This window comes from Colletotrichum godetiae (genome assembly GCF_030913485.1).
Source record: "Colletotrichum godetiae strain CBS 193.32 chromosome Unknown BDP55scaffold_7, whole genome shotgun sequence".
NCBI classification, from domain to species: Eukaryota; Fungi; Ascomycota; class Sordariomycetes; order Glomerellales; family Glomerellaceae; genus Colletotrichum; species Colletotrichum godetiae.
The window spans coordinates 545,232-559,944 of record NW_026851255.1 but is presented as its reverse complement, the minus strand read 5'-3'; the positions used below and the strand labels follow the sequence as shown (position 1 = coordinate 559,944).

Genomic DNA, 14,713 nt, shown 5'->3' with positions numbered 1-14,713 from the left:
GAAGCGTGGAAAGATGGAGAATAATGGAAAGGAGGGGACACATGAAGAGCAAAGAAAAGGATAGACGAGGGGAGAAGAAAAGTGACATTTGTGATGGAGAGAAAGAGAACACTGTAGAGCCACAATGCAACGGCTCCGACGTTGTTTGATGAACCTCAATTTTCGTCATTAGGGTATCGAGGCTTGAAGAGGCTGGCATGAGACTCGGTAATGGTGGGTAGTGACTTCTATGTATTGCAGATCTGCTCAACCTGAGTATCAGGCATGGCGTGAAGTCAGGGCTCACACATTGACTAACACCACTGAGAGACATATGGACTTGGTAATACCCTGGTAGTCACAATGCTGACTGCCTTATCCCACCTAAAGTTGTGAAGTGAAATCGTATTGCTTTCTCAGCCGGCTATCACCAAACTATTTTGGCGCCCAAGATATATTGTATGGTCCAAGCCTAAGAGCTATCTCCATGTGCCCGTTTCGGACCATCCACTCAACATCGGCAAAGGTTGGCAGTCAAGGAGTCTTCTTAGATGTCGAGGAACTCTTCCTTGACATTGAAGCCCTCGGTCTTGATAACAGCCTTGTCTTCATCGACCTCATCCTCTTCCTGCTCGTCCTTCACAGCCTTCTTGCCCTTCTTTCCCTTGGTGCCAACGCGTCCAGTAGGCTTCTTGACCTTGGAGTCAGAAGCGGGAGTGCTGACAGAAGCCTGGGCGGTCTTCTTCTTGGGGGTGGCCTGGTCAACCAGGGCAAATTTGCGCTTGATCTGTCCCCAGCGGGTCTGAAGTCCAAAGTATTAGCACATGTTGACCGCATCAGAAAATTTGTCAACAGTAACGTACCCGAGCGACACCTGCACTCTTGAAGCCAGCGGCCTCCGCGAAGCTGTCCCAGTCAATGACGGGCTTTTCGGTCATGTGCACGAAGACGTGACACATGAAGTTCACGTCGGAAGGCGACATCTCGGGAAGGTTCTGATCAGTCATGGCTAAATGCTATCTAAAATATGGGTTAGTCTCGTTATCTCGCAGCTGGAAGGGGCGAGTGGTCGATGCATACGTACTATGGCAAGTGCTTAGGATGAGATGTATTTTTTGACGTTCGACTGAGCTTGATGAGCTAGATATTCTTGTTAATATTTCTGTCATTAAAGAAGAGGAGTTCGAGGATGTCTTACGATTTCTTCGTGTCGAGGGCTCTTGGTTTTTGCGCAAGGGAGCTGTGCTGGCGGACGCGTGGTTGTTGTGGATGAAGAAGTGTTGAGTCTTGCACGCGCGCGGTGGATATTCTTAAGTAAGGAGACCGAACGAAACGAAACGGAAAGAGAGGAAGTCAAGAAACAGAAGGAAGGAAGTATGGGTTGACTAGGCAGTGAGGCGGTCGACGGTGGTCCCGGTCTTTCATACTGAGCAACAAGCATGTACTGGGACGATGAGCATCTTTATGATGAGACAGGCAAATTGTCCAGGAAGGTAGCAAGCTCTCACAAAGCAGAGGCTTCTATGGCATTTAGTCAGTTACTTTCACAATTGAGCCGAGACATCGTAAACACCTAGATATGGGGGAGGGATAATATCATGTGTCAAAGACTCTGTCAACTTTCCAGCGCCGTTATGGTTCCAGGTCAAAGCTTTGTTGCAATGAGATTCGATCTGGACTCAAAGACGTCATACATAATTTGCACCCTGATTTGGGTAGAAATCTTGGATAATTTATGAACAGATAATTAACCACATATCTATCGTAAGTGAGAATCAGGAAAACTCTTCGCTCTTCGTCGGATGTTCCATCTGGGAGATATTGCTTCGACGACACGACAGCTGGTTCATACCCGTTCCCTATGAAGTAAAGTGCTTGATAACGTCGACGTCTCAAGTTTCGACTGTTTCCGCTCATTACCTAAACCTCCCTATCTCTCGTTCAGGCGCTTCATATGAGGCGGCAAACTATTGAGTCACCCACTTGCCATAGTTGAAGCAGGCTGCATGAGCGGGGTTGGCAGGCGGGTAAGGTTAGCTGTGGAGATGGGGTTCTTCAGATGTCAACCAACATGACAGAGTCCTTGGCGAACTGTTGGTTAACAACTTAACCCACCAAATCGGGAATACTGCTCGTTGTATCCTCCAATCAGAGGTAAATCATCGAAAGATGTTTTGAGGGGCCTGGATATGGTGCAATGGCAAAGTAGACTCTACCGCTACGGGCGCATTCCAATCTAGTGCGGCACAGAACAACGGTCCTTCAACTGCTCCTCTGTCCACTTCGAACTTACGATACTCGGGACTTGGAACCTACAACTATCTTTGGATCACTTCGATAGCCTTGTCCAATATCATGCCAAAAGAGGAAGTCTACGATCTCCACCCTTATGGGTGGGAGGACGACGTGGAGGTGGAAAGATTCAGAGTTTCCACCCTAGATTACTTGACTTGTCAGACATACAACCACTACGCCGTATTCTTCCGCTTAGATGATGCCGCGAAGCCAAGAGTTGTCGAAGTTCTCAAAGCAGGTCTTGAGAGGACGCTTGCTCAGGTCCGCCAGCTGAACGGAAAAATTGAGAAAGACCCGTGGGGCGATTATTCCTTTACCAAGAGAAGAGAATCGACCGTCCGCTTCGTCGTCCAATGGCTCGACGCCCCAGAGGATGCCGACAAGTATCCATCTTTTGACGATATCGAGAAGGCCAACTTCAGCGCCGTAGCTCTTGGAGACCTCAGGCTATGGGCTGTGTCACCGATGACCTATGGCGAGCGGCCCGAGGCTACTCCGGAGCAGAGTCCTGTCACTGCTGGCTTCAAGGCGAACTTCGTCCGGGGCGGGCTCGTCTTCAGCACACACCACCATCACTACTCCCAAGACGTTATGGCTTGGGCTGGATTCATCCACCAGCTTGCTGAGAACTGTTACGCGTTTAGCAATGGTACGGCCTATCCTTCGTGGGATCCGGCCTGCAATGATGTCTCCCGCTTTCTCAAGCCCGAGCCTCCGGAGAATGAGAAGGTAGATGGGCCGCCGCCACCCGATAGGCATCCTGACCACAAAGTCGGTATCTGCCTCCTCTTCCACCTGCCCAAGAGTAAAGCCGCTCAGCTGAAAGAGCTCGCAAAACCCGAAGATGGGACATGGATCTCGACGTACGACGCCTTTTCCGCCTTCATGTGGCGACACCTAACACGCCTTCGAGCTCCAGTGTTCAGGACTGCTCCAGACGCAAAGCTCTTCTGGTGCGAGACCATCGATATGCGTCGACGTCTGCACAGCCCAAAGGTACCCGCACGCACTCAACAGAACGTCATGTACGTAGCCATGTCTACCACCGCACCTGTCGAGCAACCCGCGGTGTCAGACCTCATCTTAGATTGGCCGTTCTGGCGGGTAGCACGCTACGTCCGTCAGTTGACGGACAGCGTGACCCAAGAAAGTCTCGATGAAACGCTCAAGATGGTGGCGACGATCCGCGTGAAGTCAAGTCTCAACTCGAGAATCGACTCGCACCCGCCTATGTCGACTATTGTGGTCGATCACCGTGACGCCAACATCCCGTCTGCCGACTTTGGCTTCGGGAAGCCTGCGACTTATCGATACTTGATGGGTCGTATTTCCGAGGGCGGCATCCTTGTCTATCCGCCGCGAGACCCTTCACCTGAGTCTGATGAGGGTCCAGAAATTGCCATCATGTATGAGAAGGAACTGGCTCAGACACTGATCGAGGATCCGGAGTGGAATAAGTTCTTTGAGTATAGGGGCGTTGATGCTGAACACACAGAAGCATAGACACAAGCTCGGGAAGATGTGCCATATAGATCCAATGGTAATTACAAAAAGCAACACCATCGATACCTTAGTTAGAACCACGGCCTCTTATGTCGTGGCATTCCATTGAGTTGAAGGCGAAAGTCTAGTTGCTGCTGGCCGAAAACTCCATTTCGGCAACATCCGTTATTTGTATTCATCCATTCCGCCCCAGCTCTCAACGCGAGCTTGGAGGCATGCCGTTCAACTTGAAGGTAGAAGAGCATTTGGAGGGATTTGGAAGTAAAAGAGTCAACTAAAATATCCAATAGGCCACTTGAGCCTACCAGTCAAGCAACTCAACGTCTTTGATTTTCTCTGGACCTTTTCGAAGAAGCGTTAGGAATATTCATCTCATTTGGTATGACATGACAGGAACTTTGTCAAAATTATTTCAAACCATGACGAACTACGGATCAATGATGATTGTGTCCAACAAATAAACACCTCATCCTCTTCTCCAACTTCGATACGCGATCTCAGCTTTGCTAAATAAACAATGAGGACCTTGAGGCTACAAACACAGGTTCCAGACTCTAGCGCTCCATCAACTCTGATAACTCAGATCTGCATCACCTTGGAATACAACCTCTTCATAGAACAACTCTCCATAAACCAGTCCCCATCAATCTTTCTCCATATCTCATGGTAATGCCCAGCACCAGTAGAGTGCAGCCCGGACTCCGACCCCCTCGTCCCTCCATGGTAGATAACCCCAAACACAGCCTTCACCTCGTCCTCGGAAACCTGCTCCAGGTCGCCGGCGTCCGTCAGGTGAATCGTCTGCATGACCTTGAAGGCCTCGCTGAAGTGGGCGACCCATGCCTCACGCGACTCCCAGCGATACTTGACTCCGTTCAGAGTCAGAATGCTGCCGTCCAGATCGAGGGCTTCAAACGTGAGAGAAGGCAGCATGATGTTTTCGAAGTGGTGCCACTGGCAGGTGTCGGCGAAACGGCAGTATTGTGCCTTTTTGCGACGGATAATCTCTGCTGTTTCTTGAGATATAGGCATTTTGGCAGCTGTTGTTTCTCGGTTCAGGTACGATTTGTGAGATAACTTGATTGCAAGACTGGCCAGGAATGAGTTAATAGACTGATCACAATCTTCATCTGTTGTATCCTGACAATGTTCATATCTATATATCAGGCTATGCCTCATCACTAGGACACAAGCAGAAGAGGGGTTCTGCGGGGACGCTGTCGATCATTGGATTTTACTCCAGGATGGGAGTTGATATCAGATACTTCCCACGCTCGAGTTACCTCTTGAAGAATTATGGTAGCATCGAGACCGTTGAAGACAAGGGGTTTCCTGCAGTCCTCGCAGCCTTACAGCACTTGACCCATCGACTTACCAGGATTATATGAGGGGCGTCAGCACTTGTTCAAGACGTGCCAAGCAGGAATATCACTGGTTAACGGGGCATTGCACGATAGTGACGGTATTATATTTGCATGATCTTGGTGGAAACATGAATGCCAGGAGTTCTACGACGAGATCTTGGCAGTGAATACAACTCCTCCCTTCTTGGTAATCACACATGTCGAGGCGGGTTCTTGATGAAGGTCCACGGTATCTAGTCTACTCACTTACATCGGGACCAGCACTCACGTTGTGCCTGTGCCTTTCCAGCTTACATCTTTCCAGGAGAACAAGAATTGGCAACGTAGTTAATGCCGCATAGTCCGAAAAGCTCGGCAGATGACACCGCGGCCTCTCAAACCCAGGTCTCCAAAGTCTTGGATGTCCACGACTGTACTCATGATGCCCAAAACAGAGTTGTCGTGAAGCATCGAAGCTGTCTTACCACATCGGTCGTGAGATCGTGAGAAGGACAGAGTCCGTTACACCCCTATTGCGGTCAACATGGCTTGCAACTTGCTCAACGCATATCGAACATCTCAATCTCAATAGATCGAGATATCGCAAGTGAGATATGTTTGGCTTGGCCGCATCTGATATTTTGTCTCCTATCTGGTGAACCACTTTCTTGAGCCGCATCCGGCCCAGGACAACACCAGAACCCTCAACCACAACCATAACCGACAGCATCTCAACCCAGACACCTCTCTTACCATCACGATGCCTCTCAGAGATTGGCAACCTTCGAAAACAGCCTGTGCAACCTCATCTTGGCAAGAAACCACCACCCCTCCCCTTACTCATCCTTGACCATCTTCCAAGTCTCTTGATAATGCCTGCCGCCAGTCAAATGAACACCCTTCTCAGATCCGGCATCGCCAACATGATACACAAGCCCAAAGACGGCCCTGGCCTCATTTTTACTCCTGCTCCCACTCCCACTCCCACTCCGGACCCCACTCCGATCTCCGTCTCCGGCCCCATTCCCCTCAACAACCTCAAAATCACCCGGATCAACAACATGCAAAGTCTGCATCCCCTCAAACGCCTTCTCAAAACACGCTACGAAGCCGGCTCGGGAATACCACTTCTGCTCCACCCCGTTCTCGTCGACATAGGTCCGGCCCTCGGCGTTGAGGAACTCGATCTCGGCGTCGGGCAGGATGAATGTCGAGAGGAGGGACCATTGCTTGGTGTCAATATGGCGACAGTAGCGCGTCTTGTTGCGGCGGAATGTTTCTGCTGTTTCGAATGGCAAGGTCATGATCGATGATCGAGTGTTTCGATGTTTTGGGAGAGGTTTGTGTCTTCACGTCTAGTAGGGCTGTCTATCCAGAGATCTTGAATCTCATCCTTTACGATATGTGACCCAAACACCGTCGTATAGCACAGGAGATCCTATGCGGAAGACCGCTTCAACCCCGCAAAGTCTCGTTTGTGTTGAATACCAAGTAACACAACATGGCACCTTGCATGAAAGTGATACCCCTACAGCCAGACATTCAATCTCACCACAGCTCCACCTACAACAACACTGATACGTGACCTCCACCCTCGAGGTAAAGCTACATCTCCCAGCAGCCCAACGGTTCCAAGCCTTGCGGAGTCGACTCAGCATTACCATTTGTAAGCTGCCCTTAGAAGCGGCTCTGCTCTCTATCAGGCTGTCAGTCAGTCAGTCAAGCTCACCCCGACGATCCCCCACGACCTGACCATCTGTACGACGGGACCGGGGAAGCTCCCTAGGCCCCGCCTCAAAGCAAAAGAATGGCTGATGTAAGACCACCAAATTCCACACGCGATGAACAAGACATGAACAAACGCTTCTGTCAGCTGCCCAGTACCCGCCCCCATCTCTCGGCGGCGGTTGCGGCATCTCCATATCCATCTCCCATGAGATGTAACCGCAATAAGGCTCAACGGCTCTTCAACGCCGAACGCAGATCCCATCTTCCAAACCTCCCCGATCGATGGGTTATCTTTCAATGGGTGTATCTGCCTCGGGGCGAGCAGTCCCACAACCCAAAACCGTCCGACCGTTTCGCGGCCACCGTTTCCGGGAGCATAAGTCAGGGGGGGGAGGGAGATTATGCATTCCACTGCATAACCCATTTCCGTTGTTCCTCTCTCCCTCCCTCCGTCCACCCGGTAGACTAATCCGGCAGCAACCGAGCAAAAAGCCGGAAAGTCCCAGGGCAAAAGAAAACAGAAACCCCCAAACGCTCAAAGCAGCAGCACGTCAGGGAGAGAGAGCGCGCAATCACCCGCTAGACCGGAACAGGACCCCCTGCCGCGCTGCAGCCCGCACCCATGCAAAACCACACAACCACGCTGTTGCTCTTCTCTTTCGGGTCCCACAACCCGCAGCCGGTTCAATTTCGGGGGACGGGGGTGATGAACCGGGATGAGGAAACCCAAACATCCACACACCCACCCCCCTCCGCGGTCGCAGGGGAGGGGAAGAAGAAGTAGACTAAGGACTGGAAAATCCGTCTAGCGGCTTTCTAGAAGGTCATCCAGGGCGGACAATCTCAATTCCTGGTTCTCTAGTCTCTACAACCCGGTCCTTCCCCTAGGGGCCCCTAGCCCCGCGGGCATCCTTCCGGTCGCTCGGTGCGCGTTTGGCCCAGGGGGTGAACGCTACCACCATGAATCGCGACACCACTCCGGATAGATAGATAGCATGGCGTTGGCGTCGTGTCGTCGCGCGGTCTGGGGTTCGGCGTTGCGGTTTTGGGTAGGTCGACGATTGCGCGGTGGCTGTTCGGTGCGTGGTGTGCTCGGTGCACTTGTTGCAAATAGATGCAACGCCGGGCCTTGCGGGACGGAGACGCTTGTGATGGCTTCCTTTTTCGGGGTCCTATTCGGCTTCTTCCCTCTGCCTAGAGCGTAAAGCTTGTGAAAGGGTCCTTAAGGAGCGAGATAAAGAGAAAAGTGGCAGGCGGAAGCGATTTGCGGTGCTTTGCTCGGTGTGGCGTCGGTGTCGACAACCACACCGTCTGTAGCTACCCAAAGAGCCTAGGAGAACATAACCGTACGTGGGTTGAATCCCGTTTCAGTCTGATCTTTTTTGCTTCTTCCCTTGGACCTATTGGTGTACCTACCGCCTCGGCTACCTACCGCTTGGTGTTGATCGTCGAGTAAGTCCCGTAGCTGGCACGGACCGGATGCGACTCGATTGCAGCCGCGCCCGCCGCTCGCCCGTCAAGCATGTGCTGCTTGCTGCTACTGCTTGCTGCGGTGGCATTTGGTGTCGTCGAGCTTGTTTCACAAATACATACGTTAGAGTCATTGCAGACACTGGACGAAATAGAAAAATCAGGGCAAGTTGATGGCAGGGAACATGAAAAACTCTAAGAATGTTGCCTGCCGCGACCGAGTCCAGAACGATCGATGTCTATCATGTCTGTCTTGGAATTAAGTTGTCAGCCAGTCTCGATAGGTCCACGGGCCATCACCGCCTTCAGCTTCTCCTCTTGCCAAAGGGGGTTTCCCCTGCGTATTAGCTCGCTGTATGCTCGGATATCTGGAAATGCTTGCCCAGCTGGTGGTTGAAGATTGCTCTCACTCCCCCCCCTTGCGTGCCTGCGGATACATTCCCGCCGCCCTTTTACAAAAGTCAAGGTAAGGGTACAAATGGCAGGTCTAGAAACGGGATGCCCTGCGGTGTGGCACAACCCCGAATTCGGGACGAGACTCTGCCGTTGATGGCGGGGACCAGTCATATCGCGAGTTGCCGTCTCTGCCATCTCATTCGAAAATGGGCCGCGACAAATCCGCTGTCGTTGCTGAATGCTGACGACGCAAACGGTGATGGAGATGGCTTATTCGCGGGGGAGGGGCCCTCTCCTCTCCCGCCCGTCGCAAACTCGCGTTCGAGACCCAATCCGATCTCGCCGTTTCTTCATTCGTGCGACCAACAAGAGCGAGGGATGTGGAAGCGGAGGAACACAAATCTACAGGTTCCTCCGCTGGGCAACGTAACGGCTTTTCCTTGCCTATCCGTACCCTATTCCTAGGTGAAGTCAGCAATCAATCAACAACCCAGGCCCTGAGTCACTGACAATGGGGTTGATTTGACCTGACTGTTCTCATCCCAAGGCTGGCGTCACACACACACCCTCCACAAACCACCACCGCCGCCGCCGCCGCAACTACAGCTTGGACGATCCGGGGAGGTAAAGGTGGGTGGTACCGCCGTGTACAGAGTTAGAGTGAGTACCGTTACATATTCGTAGGTCAGTGTAAATGGAATGGAATCCCGAATGCGCCACCCCCAGTCTGAGTCAGGCCGGGGAAGCATTCGCCGCGGGCTGAGCCAGAGCCAAGTCAGCACGGCCGTATTAATTGGCGACGGTAACGAGCAGTCAAAAAAAGGCACGAATCGCAAGTCGCCGGTGTGTTACTTTCTAACTAGGCAGGCAAGTTGCATCTTACAGGCAGGTAGCAGCAGCGACAACTAGGCGGTAAGCCTGTTCGGTGTGCTGTAAAGACAGGGCGGTCTGGTTTATTATCGGTATGCGCCTGTCACCGCCTTCCCTAGTGTGTGTGAGTGCATGTGTAATATACCCGTTGTTTGAGTCGTATTGCGTCTGGAATAGGAATTAGGTTGGACGTCTCAGGTGTCAGTTCTGCGGTTCGGAAACATTGGATGTTGGGGGAGCATGGTAGCTACTAGTCAGCAGCAGCACAGTCAGAAGCAAAGCTGAGCAAGGCACACCATCCATCCATCCACAAACGGGTGTATTCGTAAGTTGGTGCATGTCGTCGCATTTCGTTGAGATACGGATGCGGATGCGGTTGCGGTTGCGGATTGTGTTGCGCGTTCGCTCGGGGGGTTTCTCGCTTGTTGGAACTTGAATGGGGGTGGTCAGGGTTGGGACTTTGGGCTTGTTGGTGATGTCGGTGGTTGTTTGGAGAGGAATGGAGGAAATTCGGGCATCCAACGGAATTCCAAACGACGACCAACCGCATCGTCGGGGCATCGCGGCGTCGCATCCGGGGGCCATCCATCTAAACCAGTCGCATTCCCGCGAGTGATTGCTCTGAATCATCCAACTCACACAACCTTGTTGGTAACTTGGTGTATCCGTACTCCGTATAGACACCAACAATTCGTATCCATGGATAGTTTGGTGTAAGTATTCTGTAATTAGTCTGTAGATGGAACTGGGTTGCCGGCCGGAGATGATGGGTGTCGACTGTCACTTTGCGTGTTACCGAATGAGACGATGATACATCTGTAACTCTGCCAACACTCTGTATGATGTACGGAAAGCGCCTCCGTGTGTTCCTGGAAATTGTACCCCGACTCCTGGCGGATGAAAGAAGAAGCGCCGCAAATGACGAAGGATCCATGTCTTCTTTCCATCTCGCCTCGCCTCGCCCTGCCCCGGCCAGCGGCCAACCTCGTCAACATGGCCCTGGCTTCCAACCTGACTCCGGGCACTTGGGACTTGCAGGCTTGCAGCTGTATCCGTACGCCTCGTGGGAATTCTCCCTTGAAAATAAGATGAGATGCCTAGGGTCATGACGGGAGAGGCTGGGCAAGCGGGAAGGGTGGACAGAAAAGCTGGGGTCGAACGGTCGCGGTAATAGACACCGAGCCCAACAGGCCGACAGGGAACAGGGCCGGAAATGAGAAGGAAGCCCAAGACTTCCAGGACCCCTAGCAAGCACTGCAAGCAGTGCAAGGAAAAGAAGAAAAATTCTTCCAAATTGACGGAAAAGAAAAGATTTGATGCCAGATGGTGATAGTTGATGGAATTTCTGAGACCGGGGATCTCGAACCGGGCCAGTGGCTTGGGCCCCCCAAGCAGCAGGTTGCCGGCCGAAAAGAAAATGGACAGCCGGGAAGTTGAAAAGTGATGGACAGGAACCTGGGAAAAAAAGAGACAACGGCCGTGAGCGAGCCCGGGGGTCCGGAAATGGCCGTTCTGGCTGGCCCTAGTTTGCTTTTTTGGTCTCTCTTTGGTCTCCATGCCATCTACGGGCAAATTAGTAGAGTTTGGGTAAAAGTTCAATACGGAAGTTCCTAGGTGATTTTCCGTCGGTGGCCGTTCTCGTCTGTCACTGGAGCGGGATGGGCGCGGATGCAATGCGATGCGATGCGTCCAGAGAACCATCAGTATCAACACTGGGGAAGGCGAAGTACCTGGGCGGTGGGATTGATGAGGATGTGCTGGATGCAGCCACGGCAGATTTGCTGGCACATCTCGTTTCAATGTTTCTTTCTCTTGGCTCCCGATATTTGTTGGCATTGGTGTTGGTGTCGTGGCTTGCTGTTGTTGTGGTGTTGTACAGATAGAGATACAATGCCCCAACCTGAGGTGCATACAACCTAGCGGTATTGACAGCATCTGTACCTTACCGGGTAAGGTAGGTAAGGTATTGTCGTCGCTGGAACAGGAACAAGGTCAGACGTCCACCATCGCTGGGCGGCATCAAAGGTGGCAGAGCCCAGGCGGCGGTGAGGCGTTGTAAGTCAAAAAGCATGCGGTAAGTCGGTCTGCTTCCTGTGGTTCCCCGAATGCATTCAGTCAATCGTCGGCGCGCACTTGCGCATTGCTTTGATTCTTCCCCTCACCCTTGGCTTCCCCAGGAGGGGCTTTCAGCCTATGGAGGCCCATGAAGATTCACATTCGAAGCTGGGACCTGACAATCTAACAAGAATGAGGGGGTGAGACGTTCTGCTTGATGTGATGAGTCGGATAATGAAGCAGAAAAAAGAAGCCAAGGGGGTGTATGCTGGGTGTGACTGATTGTCAGTGATCGATGGCGAGTGAAAATGTCAATATCAAAATCAAACGGATGCGATAGGCCGCCTATGTGACTCGAATTCTCGGTCAAAGTTGCAGAGATTCAGCGAGGGATTGACGATTTGGAGGGGTTTGTCCAATGAGAGGTTGAAGCGGTAGCGCGTGTTGAGTTGAAAACCAAAAAACCGTACGGAGTAGACACCAGATGGGTGACGGATAAATTCGATGCAGCGAGAGAAATGCCTTCTGCCCCCGCCGTTTGAGACGGCGCAAAAAGTCTGGACGGAGAAGCACCGAGCGCACCGAGGTCTCTTTCCCGCGTCTCTCACCGGTCTGGGCAGGAGCCAGGAGGAAAGTACCTTCCTTCCTATCTCCAAGCAGACAGATGGTGAGAAAGGGAAGGAAGGTACTCCGTACTTTCTTGATTCCTGCTCGTGCCTGCCAGTTCTTTGGGCTCGCCCGAGGCCCGGGGCAGCCCAGACTGCCTTCCGCGGGGGGCAGGGGCACGTAAGAGGAAGGAAAGACGGCGGGGGGGGGCAGAAAGAGCGCGGGGCAGGGCAGGCAGAAAAAGGCCCCCGGCCAGAACACTTTTTGAACGGTCGGCCCAGGGCCAGACAGAAGGAAAGGGCGATCACCAACCAGCGGCCCAGCACGCCTGCCCGCGAGGGGTGTTCAAACGGCTGGCCCCCTCCAGGCCACAGGCCCCCCCTAGGCCCCCGCCTCATGCCGCTGTCGGGCCTCGAATGGGGCAGCGATTAGCAGTGATTGCTGCTAATGGCACCGGGGACAAGTCCCTAGCGAACCGCCTAAAGGGCCTGAGAGTCAAACTTCAACGCTCAACAGGCCCTGCATTTTACCCATCTGTTCTGGCCCCTCCCCCGCGGATTACCAGCTTTTGGCCAAACTCTCTTGGTCCCTTGCAAGTATCTTTGCAGCCCAATGTGGGTGCAGAGTTACTTCTGGATCATGACTCTTCCCCTGTTATGTGCCCTCCCATCGCGACCAATGAATCCCGACACAGACTCACACCGTCACCCCTTCCGACAAGGCGGTCAAACACCGCTCATTCTTTTTCCGTTTTCTTTGCTTTTTGGCTGGTTGGCTGCCGCTCTGCCGCTGTTGGGCCTGTCGATATCGCCAAATCGATTTCCCTACTAAGATGCGCGCTGTGAGACAGACAGACAGCTCCCGCCGCTTCCCCGTCGGCGGTCTGCGGGCCTCTTCCGTATCGTCGCTCGGCGTCCAGTCTCCCCTCCAAGCCCCTGCCTCTCATCACACAATATCATCGCCATTACCGCCGTCTGTCTCTCCCTCCCGTTCTAGGTCGGCCTTAGTATCACAATAGGGGGCCGGCCTCGTGTTTGTCACTGCTGCATCGTGGGGGTGGGCAAGCGACACAATCGCACCGACAGGGGGGCTTCGACAATCACCATTGAAGGATGCGAGACACCAAGACACCAAGAGACGGAAAGAACTCTGGATAGACCCGATGCAGAGTCAGAAACTCTGAATTTGGTTATCTCAATGGGGGAGGGGAGCTGGAATGGAATCGCCGGCTCTGTCTCCGGCTCCCTTGCGTATCGATCGCAGACCTTCACCAACCTAGAGTCACTGCGAGAGTCCTAGATACAGCTGGGCTGGGGGCCAGTCAGAGTCTTGGAGACCGCTTGCGCCTACGGATCCAGGCCCGTCCGTTCGCAACTCCATTCCCGTTGCCCCATGGGAACATTCCCCGGGGCATTCAAGCGGCGATTGCGATTCAGCTTTGTTTGCGCCATGATGTTTCTCACTTTTGATAGTTGACACAATGCCAGAAAAGGTGCTATTGAAGCAAAACTGATACTCTATACCTCATGTAACACCGTACTCTGGTATTTTGTATATATCATGACTCTTTCTGCCCATGTTCGAGTCATCTCGGTGTTTCGACCACACAGCGGCGGTAAAAGCAACACCAAGTACACCAAACAACCATCAGCAATCAGCAATAACAAGCATCATCGCAAGACAGCGCCAGCGTCATCATAACGAACAACACCATCAGCAACATCCCGCCCACGCCGAAAGACACCACCCTCACACTCTCATTCGTATACAGAGATAGACACACGCAGCTGCAGGCAAGAGTCAATCCAGCCCATCCGACTTACTCAGGTGCAAGTACGGACACAATTCATCACCGAGGAAGAGGCCAAAAGGCAGGATTTCCAATATTCCGTCTTGGTCCACGCTCTATCCGAACCTATACAATTCCGCTGTACTGACTGTACCGCGGTGCCGACGACGACTACGAAATACCGGTACGAGCTCCATAGTTCGGACAGTACCTACTCTCAGCAGCTCCTCGAGCAACGCCACGTCGAGAATAGTCACCAAGCCCAGGCCCGCGGTCCAACTCTGTATTGCCAGAAGCAGGTAATTAACCAGCCAGCCTGAGCCTGAAGGGTACCAAGGATTGAGAATACGGTGTTCCTCCCGCGCGACCGCCAGCCCTGTCGCCGACATTTGTCCTTTCTTCTTTCCCTTTTCACCATACGGTCCCTAGAAACACCCCTCTCACCCCCCCCTCCCCTTGCCGACAACTGCAACCGCTTTCCGCCCAAGCCCAACACCTCAGCTCTTTCCTTACCGGAACCGCACCCCCTGCGCTGTCAGCACTCACATTCTCACACCCCCCTTTCCTTCCGACTTTCCATCTCCGTCACCGCCTCCCTTGCCTTGTTTTCCCACCCCCTCGGGATACCGGGAACGCAGTTACCCCCAATTTTTAGGCTCGCCAAAAAGACCTAGGCCCA

General features: G+C 52.9%; 5 protein-coding genes across 5 annotated transcripts; 1 reads left to right on the top strand and 4 right to left on the bottom strand.

Moving 5' to 3' along the window:
- Positions 1 to 526: 526 nt before the first annotated feature.
- On the bottom strand, positions 527 to 1,227 carry BDP55DRAFT_712240 (uncharacterized protein; the record flags this gene model as incomplete). The annotated part of the gene is made up of 4 exons (XM_060578201.1): positions 1,178 to 1,227; positions 1,064 to 1,119; positions 843 to 999; positions 527 to 781 (listed from the first exon to the last, which is right to left on the bottom strand). Exons 3-4 carry the CDS (start codon positions 984 to 986, stop codon positions 527 to 529), a joined length of 399 nt encoding a protein of 132 aa, XP_060433535.1. The 5' UTR covers positions 987 to 999; positions 1,064 to 1,119; positions 1,178 to 1,227.
- Positions 1,228 to 2,334: 1,107 nt separating this feature from the next.
- BDP55DRAFT_545211 (transferase family-domain-containing protein) lies at positions 2,335 to 3,777 on the top strand (the record flags this gene model as incomplete). Its single annotated transcript, XM_060568554.1, has 1 exon — positions 2,335 to 3,777. One exon carries the CDS (start codon positions 2,335 to 2,337, stop codon positions 3,775 to 3,777), a length of 1,443 nt encoding a protein of 480 aa, XP_060433534.1.
- Positions 3,778 to 4,137: 360 nt separating this feature from the next.
- BDP55DRAFT_651773 (uncharacterized protein) lies at positions 4,138 to 4,950 on the bottom strand. The gene has a single exon (XM_060574076.1). The coding sequence runs from the start codon at positions 4,807 to 4,809 to the stop codon at positions 4,357 to 4,359; it is 453 nt and encodes a 150-aa protein (XP_060433533.1). The 5' UTR covers positions 4,810 to 4,950; the 3' UTR covers positions 4,138 to 4,356.
- An 841-nt stretch (positions 4,951 to 5,791) lies between these two features.
- BDP55DRAFT_380681 (uncharacterized protein) lies at positions 5,792 to 6,752 on the bottom strand. The gene has a single exon (XM_060567156.1). The coding sequence runs from the start codon at positions 6,422 to 6,424 to the stop codon at positions 5,957 to 5,959; it is 468 nt and encodes a 155-aa protein (XP_060433532.1). The 5' UTR covers positions 6,425 to 6,752; the 3' UTR covers positions 5,792 to 5,956.
- A 3,543-nt stretch (positions 6,753 to 10,295) lies between these two features.
- BDP55DRAFT_380653 (uncharacterized protein) lies at positions 10,296 to 11,578 on the bottom strand. Its single transcript, XM_060567155.1, has one exon. The coding sequence runs from the start codon at positions 11,517 to 11,519 to the stop codon at positions 10,377 to 10,379; it is 1,143 nt and encodes a 380-aa protein (XP_060433531.1). The 5' UTR covers positions 11,520 to 11,578; the 3' UTR covers positions 10,296 to 10,376.
- Positions 11,579 to 14,713: the final 3,135 nt, after the last annotated feature.